The following is a 22,466-nucleotide window of genomic DNA, read 5'->3' as shown; positions in this document are numbered from 1 at the left end:
AAAAACTTTTGCACAGCAAAGGGAACCATCAGCAAAACAAAAAGGCAACTTAACTGAATGGGAGAAGATATTTGCAAATAATATGTCTGTTAAGGGGTTAATATCCAAAATACATAAAGAACTCATACAACTCAGTACAAACAATCTGAATAAGAAATGGGCAGAAGACCTGAACAGACATTTTTCCAAAGAAGACATAGAGATGGCCAACAGGCACATGAAAAGGTACTCGACATCACTAATCATAAGGGAAATGTAAATCAAAACCACCTCAAATGCAATGAGATACCACCTCACACTTGTCAGAATGCCACGCTTTTTAGTGAATACATGTTTGCTGTTTAGGAATTCTCCTGTTTGTCAGGTCTTTCACATGGTCTGTCAACTCCTTCTGCTTTCTCCTACACAGATGTCCATTCCTTGTTGATCTTGTGGCTATGAATGATTTGCCCTTACCTGTTTTTATTTTGAGTTTCATGGGGATACACTGTCACTTAGTTTTGCTGTAAATATTATCCATGAATTTTTTCTTTTGTCTTTTTACTGAAATGTAACATACATGCAGAAAAATACACAAACACAGTATAGCTCAATCAATTTTCACATCTGAACACATCCATGTAATCGGTACCCAGATTAAGATACAAAACATTACTAACTCTTCAGAAGTCCCCCTCAGGTCCAGTTCCATTCAAGATCTCCCACTAAGGGTGAGCACCATACTGGCTTTTAACCAGCATATACAAGTTTCAGCCATGTCTGAACTTTATGCTCTTTTGTGTCTGACTTTTTTTTACTCAAATTATGTTTGTAAAATTTAGCTATATCTGTTACTTATAAGTAAAGAACTATAGTCTGTTTAACCTTATTGCTAAATAGTATTTCAGTGTGAATATGCAAAAATTTATTTATCCATTCTACTATGTATGGGCATTTAAGTAGTGTTCAGCTTGGGGTATTACAAATAATGCTGCTATGAGCATTCTTGTACAAGCCTTTTGAGGAAATATGGTCTCATTCCCCTTAGGTATATACCTGGGAGTGAAACTGCCAGGTCATGAGGGTATACATATGTTCGACTTTTGTGCAACATTACTACCACCAACCCCCATGAGGTTCTCCATCTTTATTGTTTCCTTTCTTCCATATACTTTAAGCTTATTTTGTTCTTGTTTTCTCCAACTTCTTAAGTTAGTACCTTAGTAACTGATTTTACCTTTCTTTTTTCTAATATAACTACTGAAAGTTATACCTTTCCCTCTCAGCACTGCTTTAGTTGTATCCCACAAGTTTTAATGTATTTCATTATCATTCAGTTAAAAATACTTCTTAATTTTCTTTGTGATTTCTTCTTTGACTGATGGGTTATTTATAAGTATGTTGTTTAATTTTAAAATATTTAGGGACTTCCTATATGTCATTGATTGCTAACTGGATTAGATTGTGGTCAGAGAACATAGTGCAATTTCAATCTTTGAAAGTTTATGGAGGGACTTCCCTGGTGGTCCAGTGGTTAAGAATCCGCCTTCCAATGCAGGGGACAAGAGTTCAATCCCTGGTTGGGGAAATAAGAACCCATCTGCCACGGGGCAACTAAGCCTGTACGCCACAACTCCTGAGCCCGCGTGCTCTAGAGCCCATGTGCCACAACTAGAGAGAAGCCCGCGCGCTGCAATGAAGAGCCCACATGCCACAACGAAAGATCTTGCGTGCTGTGACAAAGATCCCACGTGCCACAACTAAGATCCAATGCAGCCAAATTAATTAACTAATTAATTTAAAAAATAAATTACTTAGTTAAAAAAAAGAAAGTTTATGGACACTTATTTGGTGGCCCAGAATATGGTCTAAGTTAGTGAACATACCATGTGCATTTGAAAAAAGGTGTATTTTGCAGCTATTGGATATATTTTTCTATAAATGTCAAACAGGTTAAGGTGGCTGTGAGTTCTCTCCAGATCTTTTATGTCCTTACTGATTTTCTGTCCAGAAATTCTTTCAGTTACTGAAAGAGAAGTATGAAAATCTCTAACTATGGCTGTAGATTTGTCTATTTCTCCATTTAATTCTATCAATTTTTTCTTCATGTAATTTGAAGGCTGTTATTAGCACAAACATGTTTATGATTGCTATGTCTTCCAGATAAATTGCCCCTTTTATCAGCACTAAATGTCCTTTTGAAAGTCCAGTAACACCTTTTGTCTTGAAGTCTACTTTATCTGACATTATATAGCTACTGCAGCTTTCTTATGTTTACTGTTAGCATGGTATATTTAAAAAATCTTTTTACGTTCCACCAATCTGTACCTTTATATTTAAATGCATCTCTTGATAGGAGATCAAGAGGGTGGTGTAAGAAGATGTGGAGTTCACCTCTCTCCACGAACACATCAAAAATATATCAACGTGTGGAACAATTCTCACCGAAAACTAACTGGAAATTGGCAGAAAGACTCCTGTACAACCAATGTTGTAAGAAAAATACACAGAAGTCCACAGAGAAGCCTGGGCTCCACTCATGAGTACCGCGTGGGTAGACTGCCCCCAGGTAGGGTAGAGAAACCAGTAGCCTGCTGCCCTAGGCTACTGGTTTCATGCAACAGCCATGCTGTGCTCTCCAGCCAGAGCTGAAAGAATGTTCTAGCCCTGCTCACTTCATGCCACAAGCATGGCACTGGATCTAGGGTGGCCAGGACCTGGGAAGAGACTCGACTTTGAGATGGAGAGGTGACCCAGCCCTGGGGTGGAGCCCAGGTGGGGCAGCAGTGGTGACCATTGCTGGAATTTACTCAAGAGGCGCCCCAGAAGCAGCCCACACTTCTGATGGCAGCAGAGCTGCTGGGTTTCCCACAGCCGCTTTGCTGCGTGTGTACCCCAGCCCAAGCTGAATGTTCTGGCCCTGTTCACTCCATGCCACAGTGTGGCACTACAAAAAAAGGAAATTACAGGCCAGTATATTTGATGAATATAAATGCAAAAATCCTCAACAAAATATTAGCAAACCAAATCTAAAAATGTATAAAAAGGATCATACACCACGATCAAGCTGAATTTATTCTAGGGTCACAAGGGTAATTCAATATATGCAAATTAATCAGTGTGATATACCACATTATCAAAAGAAAGGATAAAAATCACATGATCGTATCAATAGATGCAGAAAAACCAAATGTGACAAAATTCAACATCCATTAATAATAAAAACTCTGAAAGTGGGTATCAAGGGAACATATCTCAACATAATAAAGGCCATTTAGGACAAACCCACAGCCAATGTCATACTTAATGGTGAAAAGCTGAAAGCCTTCCCGCTAAATTCTGGAACAAGACAAGGATGCCCATTCTCGCCACTTCTATTCAGCACAGTATTAGAAGTCCTAGTCACAGCAATCAGACAAGAAAGAAATAAAAGGCATCCAAATCGGAAGGGAAGAGGTAAAACTGTCATTATTTGCAGATGACGTGGTACTATATCTAGAAAACCCTAAAGTCTCCACCCAAAAACTATTAGAACTAATAAATGAATTCAGCAAGGTTGCAGAATACAAGATCAACATACAGAAATCTGTTGCATTTCTATACACTAACAATAAAATATCAGAAAGAGAAAGTAAAAAAAAAAATCCTGCTTGAAACTGAATCAAAAAGAATAAAATACCTAGGAATAAACTTAACTAAGAAGGTGAAAGACCTATACTCTGAAAACTATAAAACATTTATGAAGGAAACTAAAGATGATACAAAGAAATGGAAAGATATTCTGTGCTCTTGGATTAGAAGAACTAATGTTATTAAAATGCCCATGCTGTCCAAAGCAATCTACAGATTTAATGCAATCCCTATCAAAATACACATGATATTTTTCACAGGACTAGAACAAATAACCCTAAAATTCATATGGAACCACAAAAGATCCTGAATTGCCAAAGCAATCTTGAGGAAAAAGAACAAAGCCAGAGGTATAATGCTCCCAGACTTCAGATGATACTACAAAGCTACAGTAATCAAAACAGCATGGTACTGGCACAAAAACAGACACACAGATTAATGGAACAGCATATACAGCCCAGAAATAGGCTATGGTCAATTAATCTATGACAAAAGAGGCAAGAATATACAATGAAGAAAAGACAGTCTCTTCAACAAGTGGTGCTGGGAAAATTGGACAGCTACATGTAAAACAATGAGATTAGAACATTTCCTCACACCATATACAAAAATGAACTCAAAATGGATTAGGAGACCTAAATATAAGACCTGAAGCCATAAAACTCCTAGAAGAGAATATAGGCAGAACACTCTGACATAATCGTAGCAATATTTTTTTTGGCTCTGTCTCCTAAGGCAAAAGAAGTAAAAGCAAAACTAAACAAATGGGACATAATTAAACTTAAAAGCTTTTACACAGCAAGGGAAAATATTGACAAAATGAAAAGACAACCTACACAGTGGGAGCAAATATTTACAACTGATGTGACCCATAAGGGATTACTATCCAAAATATTATGAACAGCTCATACAATTCATCATCAAAAAAACAAACAACCCAATAAATGGGCAGAAGACCTGAAGAGACAGTTTTCCAAAGACATACAGATGGCTAACAGGCACATGAAAAGATGCTCAACATCACTAATTATTAGAAAAACGCAAATCAAAACCACAATTAGGTATTACCTCACACCTGTCAGAATGGCTATCATCAAAAAGTCTACAAATAACAAATGTTGGAGAGGATGTGAAGAAAAGGGAACCCTCATACACTGTTGGTAAGAATGTAAATTGGTGCAGCCACTATGGAAAACAGTACGGAGGTTCCTCAAAAAACTAAAAATAGAACTACCATATGATCCAGCAATTCCACTCCTAGGTATATATCTAGAAAAAATGAAAACACTAATTCGAAAAGATACATGCACCCCAATGTTTATGGCAGCACTGTTTACAATAGCCAAGAGATGGAAGCAACTCAAGTGCCCATCAACAGACGAATGGATAAAGATGATGTGGTATATATATATGTATATATGTATACATACATACACACAGAGAATGGACTATTACTCAGCCATAAAAAAGAATGAAATTCTGCAATTTGCAGCAACATGGATGGACTTGGAGGGTATTATGCTTAGTGAAATAAGTCAGACAGAGAAAGACAAATACTGTATGATATCACTTATATGTGGAATCTAAAAAGTAATACAAATGAACAGATATGAAAAACAGAAACAGACTCACAGATATAGAACACAAACTTGTGGCTACCAAAGGGGGCAGAGGAAAGTAGGGAGGGACAAATTAGGGGTATGGGATTAACAGATACAAACTACTATGTATAATATAGATAATCAACAAGGATATATTGTATAGCACAGGGAATGATACTCATTATCTTGTAATAACTTATAATGGAGCATAATTTACAAATATACTGAATCATTTTGCTGTACACCTGAAACTAATATTGTAAATCAACTATACTTCAATTAAAAAACAAATAAAATGCACCTCTTGTAGACAGCATGCAGTTGAGTCTGGTAATCAATCTCTGATTTCTAATTTGAAGGTTTACTCCATTTATATTTAACATAACTACTGACATGGCTGGATTGGGATTTACCATTCTGCTATTGGTTTTCTGTTCATCTCATCTGTTTTTTGTTTCTCCATTCTTTCTTGCCTTCCTCCCTTTTAATTTCTCCATTGACTTTATAGCTTTCTCTCTTTGCATTATTTTTAAAAAATGCACCTTAGTTTTAGAGCAGTTTTAGGTATACAGTAAAATTGAATGAAAAGTACACAGCATTCCTATATAGCCCCTGCCCCACACAGACACAGCCTCCCCCCACTATCAACATCGACCCACAGTGGTACATTTTGTTATAATCAATGAACCTACACTGATGCCATCATTATCATGCAAAGTCCACAGTTTACATTAGGGTTCACTCTTGGTGTTGTACATTCTATGGATTTGGGCAAATGTATAATGACATATATTCACCATTACAGCATCATACTGAATAGTCTACCTGCCCCCAAAATCCTCTGTGGTTTGCCTATTCATCCCTCCTTTTCCTCTAATCCCTGGCAACCATTGACCCTTTTACTCTCTCCATAGTTTTGCCTTTTCCAGAAAGTCATGTAGCTGGAATCATACAGTATGTAGCCTTTTCAGATTAGCTTCTTTCACTTAGTAATACGCATTTAAGGTTCCTCCATGTCTTTTTATGTCTTGATAGCTCATTTGTTTTTAGCAATGAATATTATTCCATTGTCTGTATGTACCACAGTTTATCCATTTGCCTACTGAGGGCATCTTGGTTGCTTCCAAATGTTGGCAATTATGAATAAAGCTGCTATAAACATTTGTGTGCAATTTTTGTGTGGACCTAACTTCAACTCATTTGGGTAAACACCAAGGAGCATGACTGCTTGATAGTATGGCAAGAGAATGTTTAGTTCTGACAAACTGTCTTCCAAAGTGTCTGTACCATTTTACATTCCCACCAACAATGAATGACAGTTCCTGTTGCTCCATGATCCATGCCAGCATTTGGTGTTGTCAGTATTTTGGATTTTGGCCATTCTTACAGGGGTGTAGTGGGATCACTGTTGTTTTAATTTGCAATTCCCTAATGACATATGATGTTGGGCATCTTTTCATATGCTTATTTCCCCTCTACATAATCTTCTTCCATGAGGTGTCTAAGGTCTTTTACTCATTTTTAAATTGGGGTGTTTAGGGACTTCCCTGGTGGCGCAGTGGTTAAGAATCTGCCTGCCAACGCAAGGGACACAGGTTCGAGCCCTGGTCCGGGAAGATCTCACGTGCCGCAGAGCAACTAAGCCCCTGTGCCACAACTACGGAGCCTGCGTGCCACAACTACTGAAGCCCAAGTGCCTAGAGTCTGTGCTCCACAACAAGAGAAGCCACTGCAATGAGAAGCCCACGCACCGCAACAAAGAGTAGCCCCCGCTCAACGCAACTAGAGAAAGCCCGCGTGCAGCAACAAAGACCCAATGCAACGAAAAATTAAATAAATAAATAAATAAATAAAATTGGGGTGTTTAATTGAGGCATTACTTCACTATCTCTGGGACCCACTGTTTCAAATGGGAAGGTGACAACAATTCATATCATTGTTCTTCTGTGTGTAATATGTACTTTATCTCTGGCTGCTTTCAAGATTCTCGTTTTCTTTTGTTTTAGGCAGTTTGACTATGATGTGCCTATGCTTGGTTTTCACTGTATTTAAAACCTGCTTAGTTAGGGCTTACTGATATTTCTAAATTTCTAAATTTGTGTTTCACAGATTTGGGGAACATTTCAGCCATCATTTCTTCAATTTTTTTTAATGGCCCCTTCTCTTTCTTCTCTCCTACTGGTATTCCAATTGTACATATGGTAGATCTTTTTACATTGTTTCACAGGTCATTGAGGCTCTTCATTTTTAACCAATCTTTTTTTTTTTTCAGATTGGCTTATTTCAAGTTAACCAACCCTTTCTCCTGTCATTGCCAATCTGCTATTAATCTCATCCAATTTAAAAAAATTGAAATATAGTTGATGTACAATATTATGTTAGTTTCAGGTGCATTACAGTGGTTTGACATTTGCATACATTATGAAATGATCACCACCATAAATCTGGTAACCATCTGTCCCTACACAAAGTTATCACAATATTATTGACCACATTTCTTATGCTGTATATTACACCCCCGTGGCTTTATTTATTTTATAACTAGAGGTTTATAGCTCTTAATCCCCTTCACCTATTTCCCCTCTCCAACCTCCCTCTCCTGTGGCAACCACCCGTTTTTTGTCTGTATCTATGAGTCTGGTTTGATTTTTAAACTTCAGATATTGTACTTTTCTGTTCCAGAATTTTTTGTGCATAGTTTCTACTTCTCTGAGATTTCTTACCTTTTCATTCATTACAAGTATATTTTCCCCTATGCCCTTGAGCATAGAAGTAAGCTGCTTTAAAGTCCTTATCTGCTAATTTCAACATCTGAGTCTTGGGTTGGTCTTCATTGATTGCTTTTCCTCTTGAGTATAAGTCACATTTTCTTTCTTTTTTTTTCCCGTACGTATAGTAGTCTAGGACTGAATCCCAGACTTTGTGAATGGTTATGTTGTAGAGATTACGAATTCTGTTCTGTTCCTCTAAAAAGTACTGATTTTTCATTTTAGTTAGTTTTCATTTGTCTAGAACGCAAATTCCAAATTCTGTTTCCTCTGCATTGGGCAGTAGCTGGATTATCCATTCAGTTATTTTAGCTCTATCGAGGGTGCTTGGAGTCGATCCTGTATAGCTTAGTAGTCTGCCAGAGATTTGGGCAGGCTTTATACAATTAGGGCTCCTCCTCTGTGGTTCTCTCCTGGGATATCGTCTCAGTTTTCAGTTGCTACAGTCACCCTGAACTCAGTTCTCTCCTTCCTCATCCGATAAGACTGGTTTCTATCGAAGTTTTACCTACATCCATATTACAGCAAGTGCAGCCTGCCCATGGGTGAAAAGCTATAAAAAAAACAGGAAACCTTTTCAAATGACCACTCTTCTCTTCGTTACAGTGGAAAGAGCATTGGAAGTGGGAATTTTAGGGCCTGTATTAACATCCTGGCCTGGCCACTTTCTAGCTATGTTTACTTTGGGTTAGTTCTCAGACACCATTTCCTCATTCTAAAATGGGAGTAAGAATGTTTGCTTCATGGGGTTGTTAAGAGTATCAAGTGAGATAATACATGAGATAAGGAAAATAGGCTCAGAGGGGCTAGATGATATCCTATCTAAGTGGTAGGAGTAACTGGTTACTCCAGATCTGTCCATGCTTTTTCTGCTATGCCATATTGCTTCCATCTTTCTAATGACTACCAGCTCCACCTTTCCCTCCCAAAGACACCTCCAAGTACCTACCATGATCTAATTACCAAACTGAGCACCAAGAACACAGTAAGCCAAAGTCCTTGCCCTCAAGAAGTTCCAAGTACCATTCCTTTCTTTTTTATAAAAAATTAATTATTTATTTATTTATTTTTGGCTGTGTTGGGTCTTTGTTTCTGTGCATGGGCTTTCTCTAGTTGCGGCGAGCGGGAGCCACTCTTCATTGCGGTGCGCGGGCCTCTCACTGTCGCGGTCTCTCTTGTTGCGGAGCACAAGCTCCAGACACGCAGGCTCAGTAGTTGTGGCTCACGGGCCTAGTTGCTCCGCGGCATGTGGGATCTTCCCAGACCAGGGCTCGAACCCGTGTCCCCTGCATTGGCAGGCAGATTCTCAACCACTGTGCCACCAGGGAAGCCCCCCTTCTTATATAAGTGTTGACTGCCCTACAGTCTATGTCTGATTTTGGTCACTCTCAGGGCCTTCAGATAGCTGTTTTGTTATATTCTGTTCAGTCTGTAATTGTTATCTATAGGAGGGGTTGGCCTGATAGAACCTACTCTGCTGTTACCAGAAGCAGAACTGCTATTTATGGATTTTTGGCTTTGCTATCTAGCTGCTCAGTCTGTTTTTATGCCATGATATTTGGAGAAATTAAAAAACTACGCTGTCCCACTGCCCCCATCCTCCCAAAATCATGTGCTATGTATTTTAATAATAAATGGAATAAAATACTGACTAGAATCTTTCTATTACTCAGAATCTTTGTCCAGATTTCTTTTGCTTCCAAAGGGCAACAATACTTGGTCTGAATTTAATTGCTCGAGAGTTAGGGACCAGTAGTGTAGTAGTATAACCACTCTCCTCCCATCCCTCCATACCTGATGTTTTCTTGGCTATACCCTGATCGGGTAATGCTCCAAATTTCTGATGCTGTTCATACCAGTCGTTCACTGTCATAGATGCCAGACTTGGATAACCAGCTCCAAATACTCTGCAAGAATCACACTGCATTTAGAAAAGTAAACATAAATAGCTCTATTACAAAGCCTCTTCTCTTTAGTGATAAAGCCTGTGTCTGTTTCATCCTTGCTCCCCTACCCAGCTATCTTCTGAGGATTTGTGCAAACTCCTGTTAGGATATGTAAAAAGAGGCATCCAGGAAGGAGAATTAAAGGCAAGAGCTTTCATGAGAAGATAAATAGCCCAGACTCATCTCCCAGTAAGCAATCCTGGAGGCTAATGCCCCCCAGAGGAGTGATGATACGATGGAAGGAGTATTTATACTTGCAGGGTATAAAAGATACACAGAGGAAGAAGACTCTTCTGCCACCCTATGGAAAAGCATCCCAAAACTCAGAATTAAAACCTAGATAGGCAAACATGTCCTTTTGAGAACTGTAGCTGAAGGAAACAGTGGGAAACAATTTTAAGGTCTACAATTCTGCCTTAGATTCTTTTCTTCTTTCTGTTTTTAATTAGTTAATTAATTAATTTTTGTTGGTTTCCTTTCTAGCCTATTTTTAAGCTCGAGTTTGTGAGGGAAATGTCTGATGAAGACAGACAGAGAAAGTTATCAGAGGAGATAATATCCCTCTGATGAAAGAACAGCCTCCCCAGGTGAAGCTATTACCTTCTGTTACTCATGCACTGTAAATGAACCATAAAAGCAGGGGGCTTGCAAAGGCAACCCACTTTTTAATACTACCTACTTGGCTTGGGCCATGTTCCGAGTGAGAACAAACGGTTTCATTGGAGGCCTGTCCTGACGAGATGAGTGAGAAGTTGATGCCTAAAAAGGAAATTAATTATCAGAAGTGTACTTGTCATTCTGCCCACCCCACTATGCAGGCTCTTATGTCTTTAGGTGCTTGAAAAGCCCTGTTTATCAGTCTCTAAGATATATCTGCAGAATACTAATGGTGGAGGTTGGTTAGCTCTCCTGAGATGGCCCAAGTATCTTGCTGGAAAGGAAGGAAGAGAAAGCTCTCCCAGGAATCATTTCACCACAAGTGAAAAATTACTTGACTTTAAAATACTCCCCTCCAAAGAGGAAGATTCCAAAGCCTTCTTCCATGTTCCATCTAAAACCCTTGAGCTCAATTTGAAGCCCCTTTCCTTAGCCTGGCCTTCAGTGCTAAAGTTGAATTATGAAGACCCTTCTGCTAAAACCCTGTCCAATGTAATTTTGCTATTAATTGTCATGAGCTCCCTAGGGTGTTTTAGAAGCGGATGTTCCTAAATGCAAGGGTGGGGGGGAAGAATGGGTTAGTATCTTTCGTATATAGGTGCATAGAAATGTTTCAAGGAAACTTGGCTGTCCAGGGGCACACCAAAACAAACTATGGTCAAAGAAAAGATGTTCACTTGGTTCTAAACTCCATCACTTCCAGAGCCAACCCCAATACCAAATGAGAGAGCATAAAAACAAAAAACTAAGGAGATGGGAGGATCCAGAAGAGTCCAGCCTCATGATGCCTGAAAACCACTCATCTAGATATGCCCAAGGGGCCTTAAGGCTTTAGAATACTAATTGTTCATTCTTTGATCCTTTCACACTGAGAAACTAGGTTGATGTTACCCTGAGGCAAAAGCTCCTGGGCTAATTAGTGCAAATCGAATTAGCAAGAGGTTTCTCTGAGGACTTAAATGCCTGCGACTAGCTGATAAATTCAACTCAATTCATGTTATATTCTGAACCAAAAAATAAGTGGCAGCAGAGCCTAAGATTTTGAAGCAGCAGCTCCAAAACACAGTTATGATCTTCAGAGACAGTGGGGTTACACCAAGTTTTCTTTACCAATATGCCCGACATTTTGTGCACAGAGATGTCCTTGCTGTGTTTCATACTTGGGTGACCTAAGGTGTGAGAGTGTAGCATTGTGTAAGGTTAAATCCTGGTTTCTCCCCCAACCTAACCACATTCCATGTCTTTTGCTTTATCTTCTTTTTACTCTTTTCTCTCTCTTCTCCAGTCACACTCTTCTTCTTCATTCCCATCCTATCCCTCTTCCTGTTTATTACAGTCAAGCACAGGTTTTCAAGGCCCACCTCTCTATGCCTTCCTTCAGCAGTCATGACTGCTCACAGCCCAAACCAATTTTCACTTCAGAGAAGCCTCCCTCCCTCCTGGCATGTCACAAAATTACAAAAGACTGGAAGTGTGTTACAGGTTAGAAAGCACTGGGGAACGATACTATAAGCTAGAAAGCAAGCTATCCTAGTGAACCTTCAGCCTTCCTCCACTAACCTTAATAAGAACAATGATTTTATGGAGACTTAAAAGGATTTTAGTTTGATTACTCTCCTGTAGAAGATTCAAATCTCGGACAGTAGCTTTTTGAGCGATATAGGCAGTGACCAGGCTTACCTCTTTGGAAGAGTCTTTTCCTCTCAGGATCTTTATTTCCTGGTCAATGCTCTCAATCTCTTCTAAGCTGATACCAATCCACCTTCGAAGGTGAAGGAGGTAATATTCACGAATACGTTCATCATCTGCTTGACCACTTTCCACAGCAGATTTCAGTGCAGACAACCTATGCTCCGCCTCCTTCTTCTGCTTGTATCTGTTCCACAGAAACGCATTAGCCAGGAACTTAAAAATAAAGAGGTGTTCCTTCAAAAGCAGGCCACAATACAATTTTACCTTTACAAATGACCAGGGACACCGATTTCCATTTAGGCAAAAATACAGATTATATGCCTCAGAATTTGCCACCAAGGCAGTTCTCTCAAGACGAGAAGGCAAGGAAGGGATCAGCAGAAGGTGAGAAATACATTCTGAAACCAGAAAAATATCGAAGTAACCTGATCTGAGCAACGTTTCCCATCATATTTTGAGATGGGAGTGCCTTAGTAATTTTATGACAACAACCTTTACTAGGTTGGGTGCTTAGTATATACAATGTCCATTTGGGAATTACAGCTTCAAGTAGTCATAGAATCTTAGGGGTCATTTACCTGCCATTGACGCAGGAATTCCTTGTGAAACAGCCTAAAAAATGGTCATCTCTTCTTTTCTTCTGGGCAAAATATTTCCAGCTCCTCTAACTCATCCTAGTATAATTTGAAGACTCATATCCACCTTGCCTGCCTTTTCAAGATGCATTCTAGTATGTCATCTACCACTCATTGGACAACTATTTACTGAGTACCTGTTGTGACTGGTACTGTTCTCAGTGCTTGAGACACAACAGTGCATACAAGAAAGTCCTTGCTCTCCTGAAACTTTCATTCTAGTGTGAGAAGACAGCACTTCTAGTGGTGAAGTGCTCTGAAGAAGCAAAAAAAGCAAGGTAAAGTGGATAGAGTGATGGTGCGAAAGTAGGGGTGATCAGGAGAGACTTCTTTGAAGAGATGACATTTGAGCAAAGACTTCAAGGAAGTAAGGATGGAAGCCATGCCAGTATCTGAAACAGTGTTCTAAGGGGGAAAAGCAAATATGAAGGTCCTGGGGTGGGAGAGTGCTGGCCTGACATGTTTGAGAAATAGCAAGGAGGTCAGTGTGGCTGGCATGGCGTGAAGAATAATAGGAAGTGAGGTCAGAGAGATAGCCAGGGCCATAATTTGTAGAACCCTGTAGGCCAAGAAGACACAAAATATCAAATGTCATGATATTTTGAGAAGAGAAAGCCACTGGAAGCTTTAAAATAGAATACATGAAATGAACTTTTTTTTAATGGACTACTCTGTTGTGTGTAGACTGTGGGGGGCGGGGGGTGGGAGGCAAGGGTGGAGCAGGAAAATCAATTAAGAGGATATTGCCACAATCCAGGCAAGAGACAGTGACTTGAAATAGGGAGGTGGTGAGATGTGGACGTAATTAAAATATAACAGTATTTGTTGATTTATTGGATGTAAGGTCTTGAGGCAAAGAGAGGAGTCAAGGGAAAACTCCACAACTTCCAAGAGAAGTATCTTGAAATATCTATGTCTGGAACCCCACTCTAGACCTCCAGAATCAGACGCTCCTCTGTGGGTGTTCACCCAAATCTGGAGTTCTTAACCTGAGGTCCACGGACAGAGTTTGGAGGGAGGGGTGTTCTTGAACTCCCCCAAATGTTGTATAGAATTCTATGTGTATGCTTCTTCTTCTTCTGTTTTTTTTTTTTTTTTTACTGGGGAGAGTTTAAGGAGGTCCATGACCCACAAAAAGTCAAAAACCTCTGCTCTGGAAACATTCTTTATTATAAAAACTTTTAGGCTCTTCTGTTCCTTTTAATCAACAAGTGGGCACTTTATGTAATGTTATAAATAACTGTCACAGCACCATCATAGGTGGCCTTCTGAGTAAAACACTACACAGGTCAATTCCTAGTTCATGAATGCTATTACAGATATCACTTGAGAACATTTAACTCTGGTGCCACTCCTACCCCCACCCTCTTTCCTGGATGTACCTAAGTCAGGAAAAAAAGAAAAAAAAATACACACACACACACACACACACACACACACACACACACATATATATATCAGGGCCTTAGAATGTATGTAATCCAGGGTAAATTCTTGGTTAGTCTACTGGGCCTTTGAATAAGGTTCCTGTGCTTCCTTTCCCATCCTCTGCATGCATGCGGTCTAGTCACACTCTCTGATCTTTCCTTCTTCTCTACTTCCTTTGCTTCTATGACTTTGCTCCTAGTCATCTTTGGGACTTCTAAGTTCCTGAACTCCTATTCTTTGAGGCCAGTGTTTTTTAAACCTTTCTGTCTTAGCAGAAGAACCCTTTCTTCTTATGAGAGCTTATTTGGAACTCCAAAAAGTAATAAAAGATAAAATCCGCCTTGGTTAAATCAGAGGAGGGCTCCCAACATGCCCCCTACCCAGGCACTGTGGTGGAATCTTAGGGCTCGAAGGAACAGGTTGTAAACCACCGTCCTAGACCTTTGTCACTGTTCTAGATTTCCTATGGTGAGCCACTGCATGCAAACACTCCCTATCACCCTAGAATTCCCCAGTGCCTGTCACCCTTCTGACTCTGGGCAACTTTCATCATTCATTCCCCTTTTCTGCTCCCAAGCTGCTGAAGAGAGGTAACGAATTACAAATTTGTGTCAAATGAGTCAACTACAAATTCATATGATCAAACTTCAGCGGAACGGTCACTCTTGTTCAGCTATCTTTTTGCTCATCTTTTGTGGATTACATGCCACCATCATGCTCACCAGATGGCCAGCCAATGTAGAAATTCAATTTCCCTTTTTACCTTAAAATCTCTATAGCTTCACCTTTCCTCCTCTCCTCTTGCCTTTAAGGAGCTAATGTTGTTTTTACCATTCCATTTTGGCTATCAATCCTGTCCCCACCCACATTCTTCCAAGCCTCACTCAATCAATCATCCTCCCTGTCATTAGCAGTCACAATTTTTCACCCTACTGGTGCCTTTCCCCTATCCTAGAAACACCTTCCCTCGATCCATGTTCTGCCTTTTCAAATGACCACTCTTCTCTCTTTTCTAAACAGCACTAGAACTGGGAATTTGAAGACCTGAGTTTAAAGCCTGGCCACTTACCAGCCACGTAACTTTGGACAAGTCAGTACTCAGAGCCCATTTCCTTATTTCTAAAACGGGATAATATCTGCTTCATGGGGCTGTTAAGAGGATCAAATGAACAATATTCATGAAAGTGCTTTGTAAGCAGCAATATATTGTTATCCGATGGGAAAAATTGAGGTTAAGGGGGGCTAGATGATGCCCCATCTACTAGGTGGCAGAAATTGGACTGGTCACCCCAGGTCTGACTCCAAAGCCCAGGCTTTTTCTGCTATACCATATTGCTTCCATCTTTCTGATGACCACTCTATCTGTCCTTCCCAAAGATACCTCAAGTACCTACTATGATCCAATTACTGGTTGGGTACCAAGGATATAATGATATAATCAGGATACTAAGGATATAATTAGTCAAGGTCTCTGACCTTTAGAAGTTCCAAGTCTAGAAAATAACAGATTGTTATGGCCTTATAAGTAACATAAACTAAGTGCTACAGTATCTGGGAGAGGAGACAGGTAGAGAGAAGCTTCAAAGAGGACATGACATTTGTCCTCTCTCTTCCCCAGGCTTCTTTCTATAAGTACTTTTACCTGTACCTTGTTGAGTCTCTTACCTCTGCTCTTTCTTTCCTCTTCCTTCTCCCTTAATTTGCCCCAAGGTTTTATCCTTGGCTTTTTTTTTTCTCTCTACATGTTTTTTCTTGGCAAACTATCCACACCCAGCGACACGCCTGAATTTTTAGCACTAGCAGCAAAACAGTCTGATAAGTTTTAGTTACACATTTCCATCTGTCTATGGACATGGCTATCCAGTTGTCACTTGAGGACCTAAATTCAGTAAATCTAAAACTAGACTCATTACTTGCCCAGCTTCTACTTCTCCATTTCTGTCGAAAGAATGTAGGTACAGTTAATCAAGACTTACACTTACACCTCAAAGATGGGAATTAGAGTAGAGAAGATACGTGAAGAAACAGGTTTTGAGGGAGAGAGAGGACATACCATTTAGGTGTTTTATGTAGGAGGGCCTCACGGTGTAAAGTCATGAGGTAGGGGATGGAAGACTTACAGAAACTAAATGAGGATTTGAACAATTTGTTTTCTAATCATATAAATGCTTCTTGCAAAAGTAATATCTCTGATAGTTGTAACTTCATTTAAATCACTTCTTCCCAGTTGAAGTACTATTATAACACGTTAACTTGTCTTTCTGCCCCTCTCTTCCCTTTCAATGTTCCATACACATCACTTCCTTACAGTCCTCCAACCATACTACTCTTAGCTTCTGCCAAATCAGACTATTCTCCATTTCCTGTACGTACCTCCAACTACCCTGCCTTGGGCTTTTGCTCATGTTGTTCCCCCCTGCTTGTCAAGAATAGATATTTTTTGAGCACCTTCTATATACCAAGTCCTGTGCTAGACATACCACAGAGAACAAGAGAGAAATGGCTCCTGCTCTCATGGAGTATACATTCTAGTAGGGGAGAAAGACAAAGCCCAGAAAGACAGATAAATGAAGAACATTCTATGCAAAGAGAACAACATGTACAAAGACTCTGTAGAAGGAAAGAACTGGATCTGTTCAGAACTGAAAGAAGGCTATTACGGCAGCAGTCTAGTGAACAAGGGGAGTATGATATATGACGAGATTGGAGAGAGGCAGATGCCAGATCATCTAGGTCTTTATAGTTAATGGCTTGGATATTTCAGATGAGAGATGCTGGTGTCCTAGATGAAGGTATGATAGTGGAGAAAGAGAGAAACAGAAGGACATAAGGTACATTTTGTAGCTAGAACTGGCAGGCCTTGTGGATGGACTGGATGTGGCAATTCAGAAGGGAGGAACTGAAGCTAACTCCTAGGTTTCTGGCTTAAAACCTGGGGAAGTGGTGGTCTGTTTATTGAGATGGTAAAGACATGAGTGTGGGGGTACATTTGGGGATTAAAAAGCCAGCAGTTCAATTTAGGGCATGTTAAGTTTGAGATATCTGTGAAACATCCATGTATGGTGTTCAAAGTCACGAGAGGTCTGGGTTAGTGATATAAATATGGGAGCCATTAGCGAAAAGATAGTGTTGGTATCTCGTCTGTCAGGCATTAAAAAAAAAAAGGTCAAAGATCAAGCTTTCTAACCAAAGAAATGCAAATCAAAACAATGAGGTATCTTTCCTGCTTGCCCATATGGATTTTCTAGGTGTTGCCATTCAATACTGTTGCAGTGGGACATACTTTGAAACTTTGTTATTGTGGAAAGCAATATAATTACCATCAAGAGTCAAAATATTCAAACCTTTTGATTTAGGCACTGGTCCTTCTAGAAATCTGTCCTACAGGAACAGTGACAGATGCAGTTATGTTTCCTCATAACATTACTTAGAATAGCAAATAAAAAATCAACCCATAAACAGGCTAAGCATTTGACAATAAAAGATTAGTTTAAATAATTATGATATGACTGTAAGCTGGAATACTATTTAACCATTAAATACCATGGCTTCAAAAGACATGGGGGGGCTTCCCTGGTGGCGCAGTGGTTGAGAATCTGCCTGCCAATGCAGGGGACACGGGTTCCAGCCCTGGTCTGGGAAGATCCCACATGCCACGGAGCAACTGGGCCTGTGAGCCACAACTACTGAGCCTGCGCGTCTGGAGCCTGTGCTCCGCAACAAGAGAGGCCGCGATGGTGAGAGGCCCGCGCACCGCGATGAAGAGTGGTCCCCACTTGCCGCAACTGGAGAAAGCCCTCGCACAGAAGCGAAGACTCAACACAGTCATAAATAAATAAATAAATAAAAGAATGTGAATTTCTTAAAAAAAAAAAAAAAAAAGACATGGGGAAATCAAAACAGGATGTTAGGTTTAAAAAAAAGGATAAAAAAAACTATATTTATGGTATTCTTCCAAATTTATTAACTAAAATAACTATGTATCTGGAAGGAAATACATCAGATAGTTAACAAAGGTCATCTCTGAGTGCTAGGATGAAGACTTACTTTTAATTTAAAAAATGTTCTGTTTTCCAACTTTCTACAATGAGTATTATTACTTTTACATTCAGGCTAGCCTGTAATTTGCATTTTTAACCATCCTTCTAGTCTCACCTCAAATGCTACTACATTCGGAAACCTTTTCCTTAACCCTCCAACCAGATGTGATCACTCCCTGGTCTTTGTCCACAACACCATTTGTATCTCTCTAGTGCCTTTACAGTCTTTTTTTTTTTTTTTTGGATATATTACGATTATTTGGATACCAAACTCACTGTTTAAACTACCTGTTATATGCCAGCCGGCTGCCCCTACCTTCTTACAAAGGACATGATACTGAATTCCACTTCATATCAGTCTATCCCGTTTCCTCAAAAATCATTCTGTCACTCACTAGCTCTTAACCATACTTTATTATTCTTTAAAGCCCTTACCACCTAAAATCACATTTTTATTTAGTAGCTTACTGTCTGTCTCCTCCAACAAAACAAGAGCTCCATGAGGGCACGGACTTTGTCTGGGTCTCCATTACTTAGCACACAGTAAAGGCTCAATAAATATGTTAAATGAATCAATTTTCAGCTCTCTAGACCAGGCCTCTCCTCTGAGCTTCATGCTACAGATACCTTGACTTGGATGTCTCCTAGGCACCTTAAATGCAACATGTCTCCATATACAATTCATACTCTCCCCTATCTGTTCTTCCTCTTCTATTCCCCCATCTCAATGAGTTCCACAGCCACCCACCTACATCAGAAACATGGACATCTTCCTTGTTGCTTCATCCTACCCTACCTGTCACAACCAATTGATCGTTTTCTGCAGCTTCAACCCTATAAATAAATATATCCCCTCCATCCCTTCTGCCATTGCAGTAGTAAGGTCTCATCACCTCTGTGACCTAACTGGATCTAATCTTCTCCCTCAGAATGCCTCCTAACTGCTGCCAGAGTATGCTAGTTAAAATGCAAATATGACCTTGCTACTCTTTAAGGAAAAAAAAAAAAACCTCCAGTGGATCCCTAGTCACCAAACAAATCTCAAGCTCTTTAGCATGGCCTAATAATAGGTAACATTCATAGAATATTTACTATGTAACAGATACTGTGCTAGCTGTTTTATGTGGTTTATTTTATTAATGCCTCTTAACCCTATGAGATAGGTACCACTGTTACTTAGACTTCACATATGAGGAAACCTGAGGCTCAGACAGGTTACATAAGTTACCCAAAGTCCAATGGCTTATAAGTAAAGCTGGGTCTCAAACCCAGGTCTCTCATTCCACGACCTGTACTCAGCTACAAAGATACGACAATAGCTGACTTTGAGTGCTTACTGTATCAGACAATGTGGTAAGAGCTTTTTATGCATTTCTCTTCTATTTTATAGGACCTATTATTATCCAATTTGACATCTGGGGAAATTAAGGCACTGAGGGATTAAGCAATCTACCCAAAATCAGAATGATTAAATTTTGGAGCTGGGATTCAAACCCCTTTCCCAAGTTCTCAGGAACAAGGTCGTTCTTTCACCTTCCTCACGTCCCAAGCTCTCCTTGGTCTGAACCCTACAACATTCTTCAGCATCATTCTTTCCTCTTCTTCAACACCCACTTTGTGTTCTAGCATCACCTAATTGCTTACAGTTGTTCCCCACCCCAGCACTGTGGTCTTTAATGTCCCTGTAGCTTTACTAATGCTATTATCTCTGCTGGCTAAAGCCCTCCTTTCCTCTTCCTCTGGATGATACTCCTACGCATCCTTAAACAACTCAGCACAGGAGTCACCTCGTCCAGGGAGCCTTCTCCTCTCTCCTGCTCCCTCTTTGGTTAGGTGCCCCTCCTGTCTGCTCTCCCGATACCTTGTGCATCTCCCTATCACGTCATTTTATAATTTATACCGTTTCTATGCCTCTTTTCCTCACCACACTGTATGCTCCTCCAAGGCAGAGACCACCCATATTCAGACAAACGCCCATACTCAGTTTGAATCCCCAGTGCCTAGCATAGCTCCTAAACACTGTGAGCGCTCTTCGTAAAAAACTAAACTAAGAGAGTAAGCAAGGTGTTCAAGGTCACATAATGAAGCTATGCCAGTACTAAGATTAGTTCAGGATGTTACACACCTGATCCAGTATTGTTAGAACAGAGCTTCTCAATCAATTGACCATAAGTGGACTTGTGCCCTTCAGAGATACTTACCTCACTGTACCATGTGAGTATTGCTGTGCTGTGATGTGGGAGAGACTGGGAGACACTCTGCTAAACTACATTGCTGTCGTTGGCAACCATAAGGTGCTAGGGGTCTGACAGTTAGGTATGATCATTTCAACCAAGGCAGAGGCTTCTTGAAAAACTCAGGAGTTTGCTCTCACCAGGGCCTATGCTAAATAAGAACCCAAAGAGTGACACACACCATTGTTTCCCACCCCCCCCAGAAAAAAAAACATGCACCCCTCCCCCCCAACAGCACTGCCATTGGGCAGTCCTCAAATGACCCACCTCTCTATTTTAGCCTGTCTCTGGGATGCCATAGCAACGAGGCTAGGATAGGCCATGGAGGAATCAGCAGTGTTATTTTCAGCGGAGTTGGTCTTGGTTTTGGGCAGCTCAAACTCTGCCACATGATAGTATTGGCACTGAGTTAAGTAGTTTAAAAAGTGTTCTCGAGCCCACTGCAAATGATCTAGACGCTTGCTGGGGTTGACTTGTTTCATGGCGAATGCTCCTTGAAATGCTGGCACCATCAGGTACTTCAGATCGGTGGAAGCAATCTCTTCCAAATCTTCATTTCGGCTGGAAAGAGCAAAGAGGAGGCTATGAAGTCTGGCTGGGCATTCAAACTGTGGCCCTGGCTTCCTGGGGGAGGGAAGGGCTGGGGTGGGGGTGGGGGTGGGACAAAGGGAGGAGGCACCGGGAACAGCTGCCAGTTTTCTTCACTGACAGTGGCCGAGCGCTCTCACCCAATGCCTATGCAAATAGCCAACACTAGGGAGCAGAGTCGTGTGATATTAAAGATCTCGGAAGAGAGGTGGAGAATGTAAGCAATGTACACAAGGTCGCAGTGGGAGGTAGGAAAGAAAGGCTCCGGGTTTTAAAGGTCTCCTGCACCCAGGATCAATGGTTCCGCCCTTGGTAACTATTATTACCTACGTTCCGAGTCGTACTACACTCTCCCCATACCTGAACAAGTCGAGCTCCAATAACATTTCGGCAGCCTTCTTCAGGAGGTCCAGTCCCTTGAACACCTTATCTTGGATGATCCGGGAGCCGGTGGGTTCAGTCGCGACTTCCACTTCGTCCAGAAGCTGCTTGCTGGTTTCGAACAGCTCGGGGAGCCGCGGCAGCAGTAACTCGTCTTCGGCTGTTGCCATCTTGGAGCAGAGAAGACGGAAGACCTCACTTCCGGCCCTGGGACAGATGGGCTGGGCTGTCAGCAACGAAACCGGAAGGGGCGCAGCATTGGTCCAGTGGCTCCATTGCTACCCAAGCGTCGGACAACTGCCAGAAGCGGCTTTTAGCTAAAACCTAGCAACCGTTTCCATAGACTCATTTTACCAGGCTGCCTATTACCAGTAGTAGGCATCTGTTACAGACACACAACGCGCAAACAAACAAGCAAACCCTAGGTGCTGCTTTTCGCGTGGCCGCTCGTCGCCAATCCGGGTCTGGGCAGTGGCGTAGGCTCTAAAGCGCGGCTGTGACGAGGCTGAATTCGGAGCTAGGGCGGGCGCGAGAGGGTAGGCGCAGGCGCGCCCCCGGAGTCCGTCAGGCGTGCGCCTTACCTCGCAAGGCTCCCCCTGGCCTGAAGGGCCGGGGCGGCCAGGGTCGTGCAAGTAGCGCCCCCCTCCGGCTTCCGTCCACCCAGCAGCTGGAGCTCTGGGTTCCTCCCAGCCAATCCTCGCCTGCTCTCTTCCCCGTCGCTTCACCCCTCCTACACACACACATTTAAAAGTTACTGTTACCAACCCCTTTTACACACACACACATTCAAAAGTTACTGTCACCCCTCCTATACACACACACACACACACACACACACACTTTCAAAAGTTACTTCCTCTGTGAAAGCTTCCTTGAGCCCCTGTCCC

The 22,466-nt window shown here is 41.1% G+C and overlaps 1 protein-coding gene across 2 annotated transcripts in view; it reads right to left on the bottom strand.

Annotated features, from left to right (window-relative positions):
• Window positions 1–22,171, bottom strand: part of IGBP1 (immunoglobulin binding protein 1) — a 39,127-nt gene extending 16,956 nt beyond the window's left edge. The window contains exons 1-5 of one of the 2 annotated variants that reach the window (XM_082376708.1): window positions 21,559–22,171; window positions 20,878–21,171; window positions 12,262–12,457; window positions 10,604–10,683; window positions 9,773–9,885 (exon numbers count right to left, since the gene is read on the bottom strand). In XM_082376708.1, the coding sequence (XP_082232834.1) occupies window positions 9,773–9,885; window positions 10,604–10,683; window positions 12,262–12,457; window positions 20,878–21,171; window positions 21,559–21,749 (874 nt within the window). In that variant the 5' untranslated portion in view covers window positions 21,750–22,171. The remainder of the gene's footprint in view (window positions 1–9,772; window positions 9,886–10,603; window positions 10,684–12,261; window positions 12,458–20,877; window positions 21,172–21,558) is intronic. The other variant, XM_082376709.1, reaches the window with a different exon arrangement.
• Window positions 22,172–22,466: the final 295 nt, after the last annotated feature.

This window comes from Balaenoptera borealis (genome assembly GCF_965194805.1).
Source record: "Balaenoptera borealis genome assembly, chromosome: X".
Classification (NCBI taxonomy): Eukaryota; Metazoa; Chordata; class Mammalia; order Artiodactyla; family Balaenopteridae; genus Balaenoptera; species Balaenoptera borealis.
Note: the sequence above shows the minus strand (reverse complement) of the source record. Positions and strands in the feature narration are given on the sequence as shown.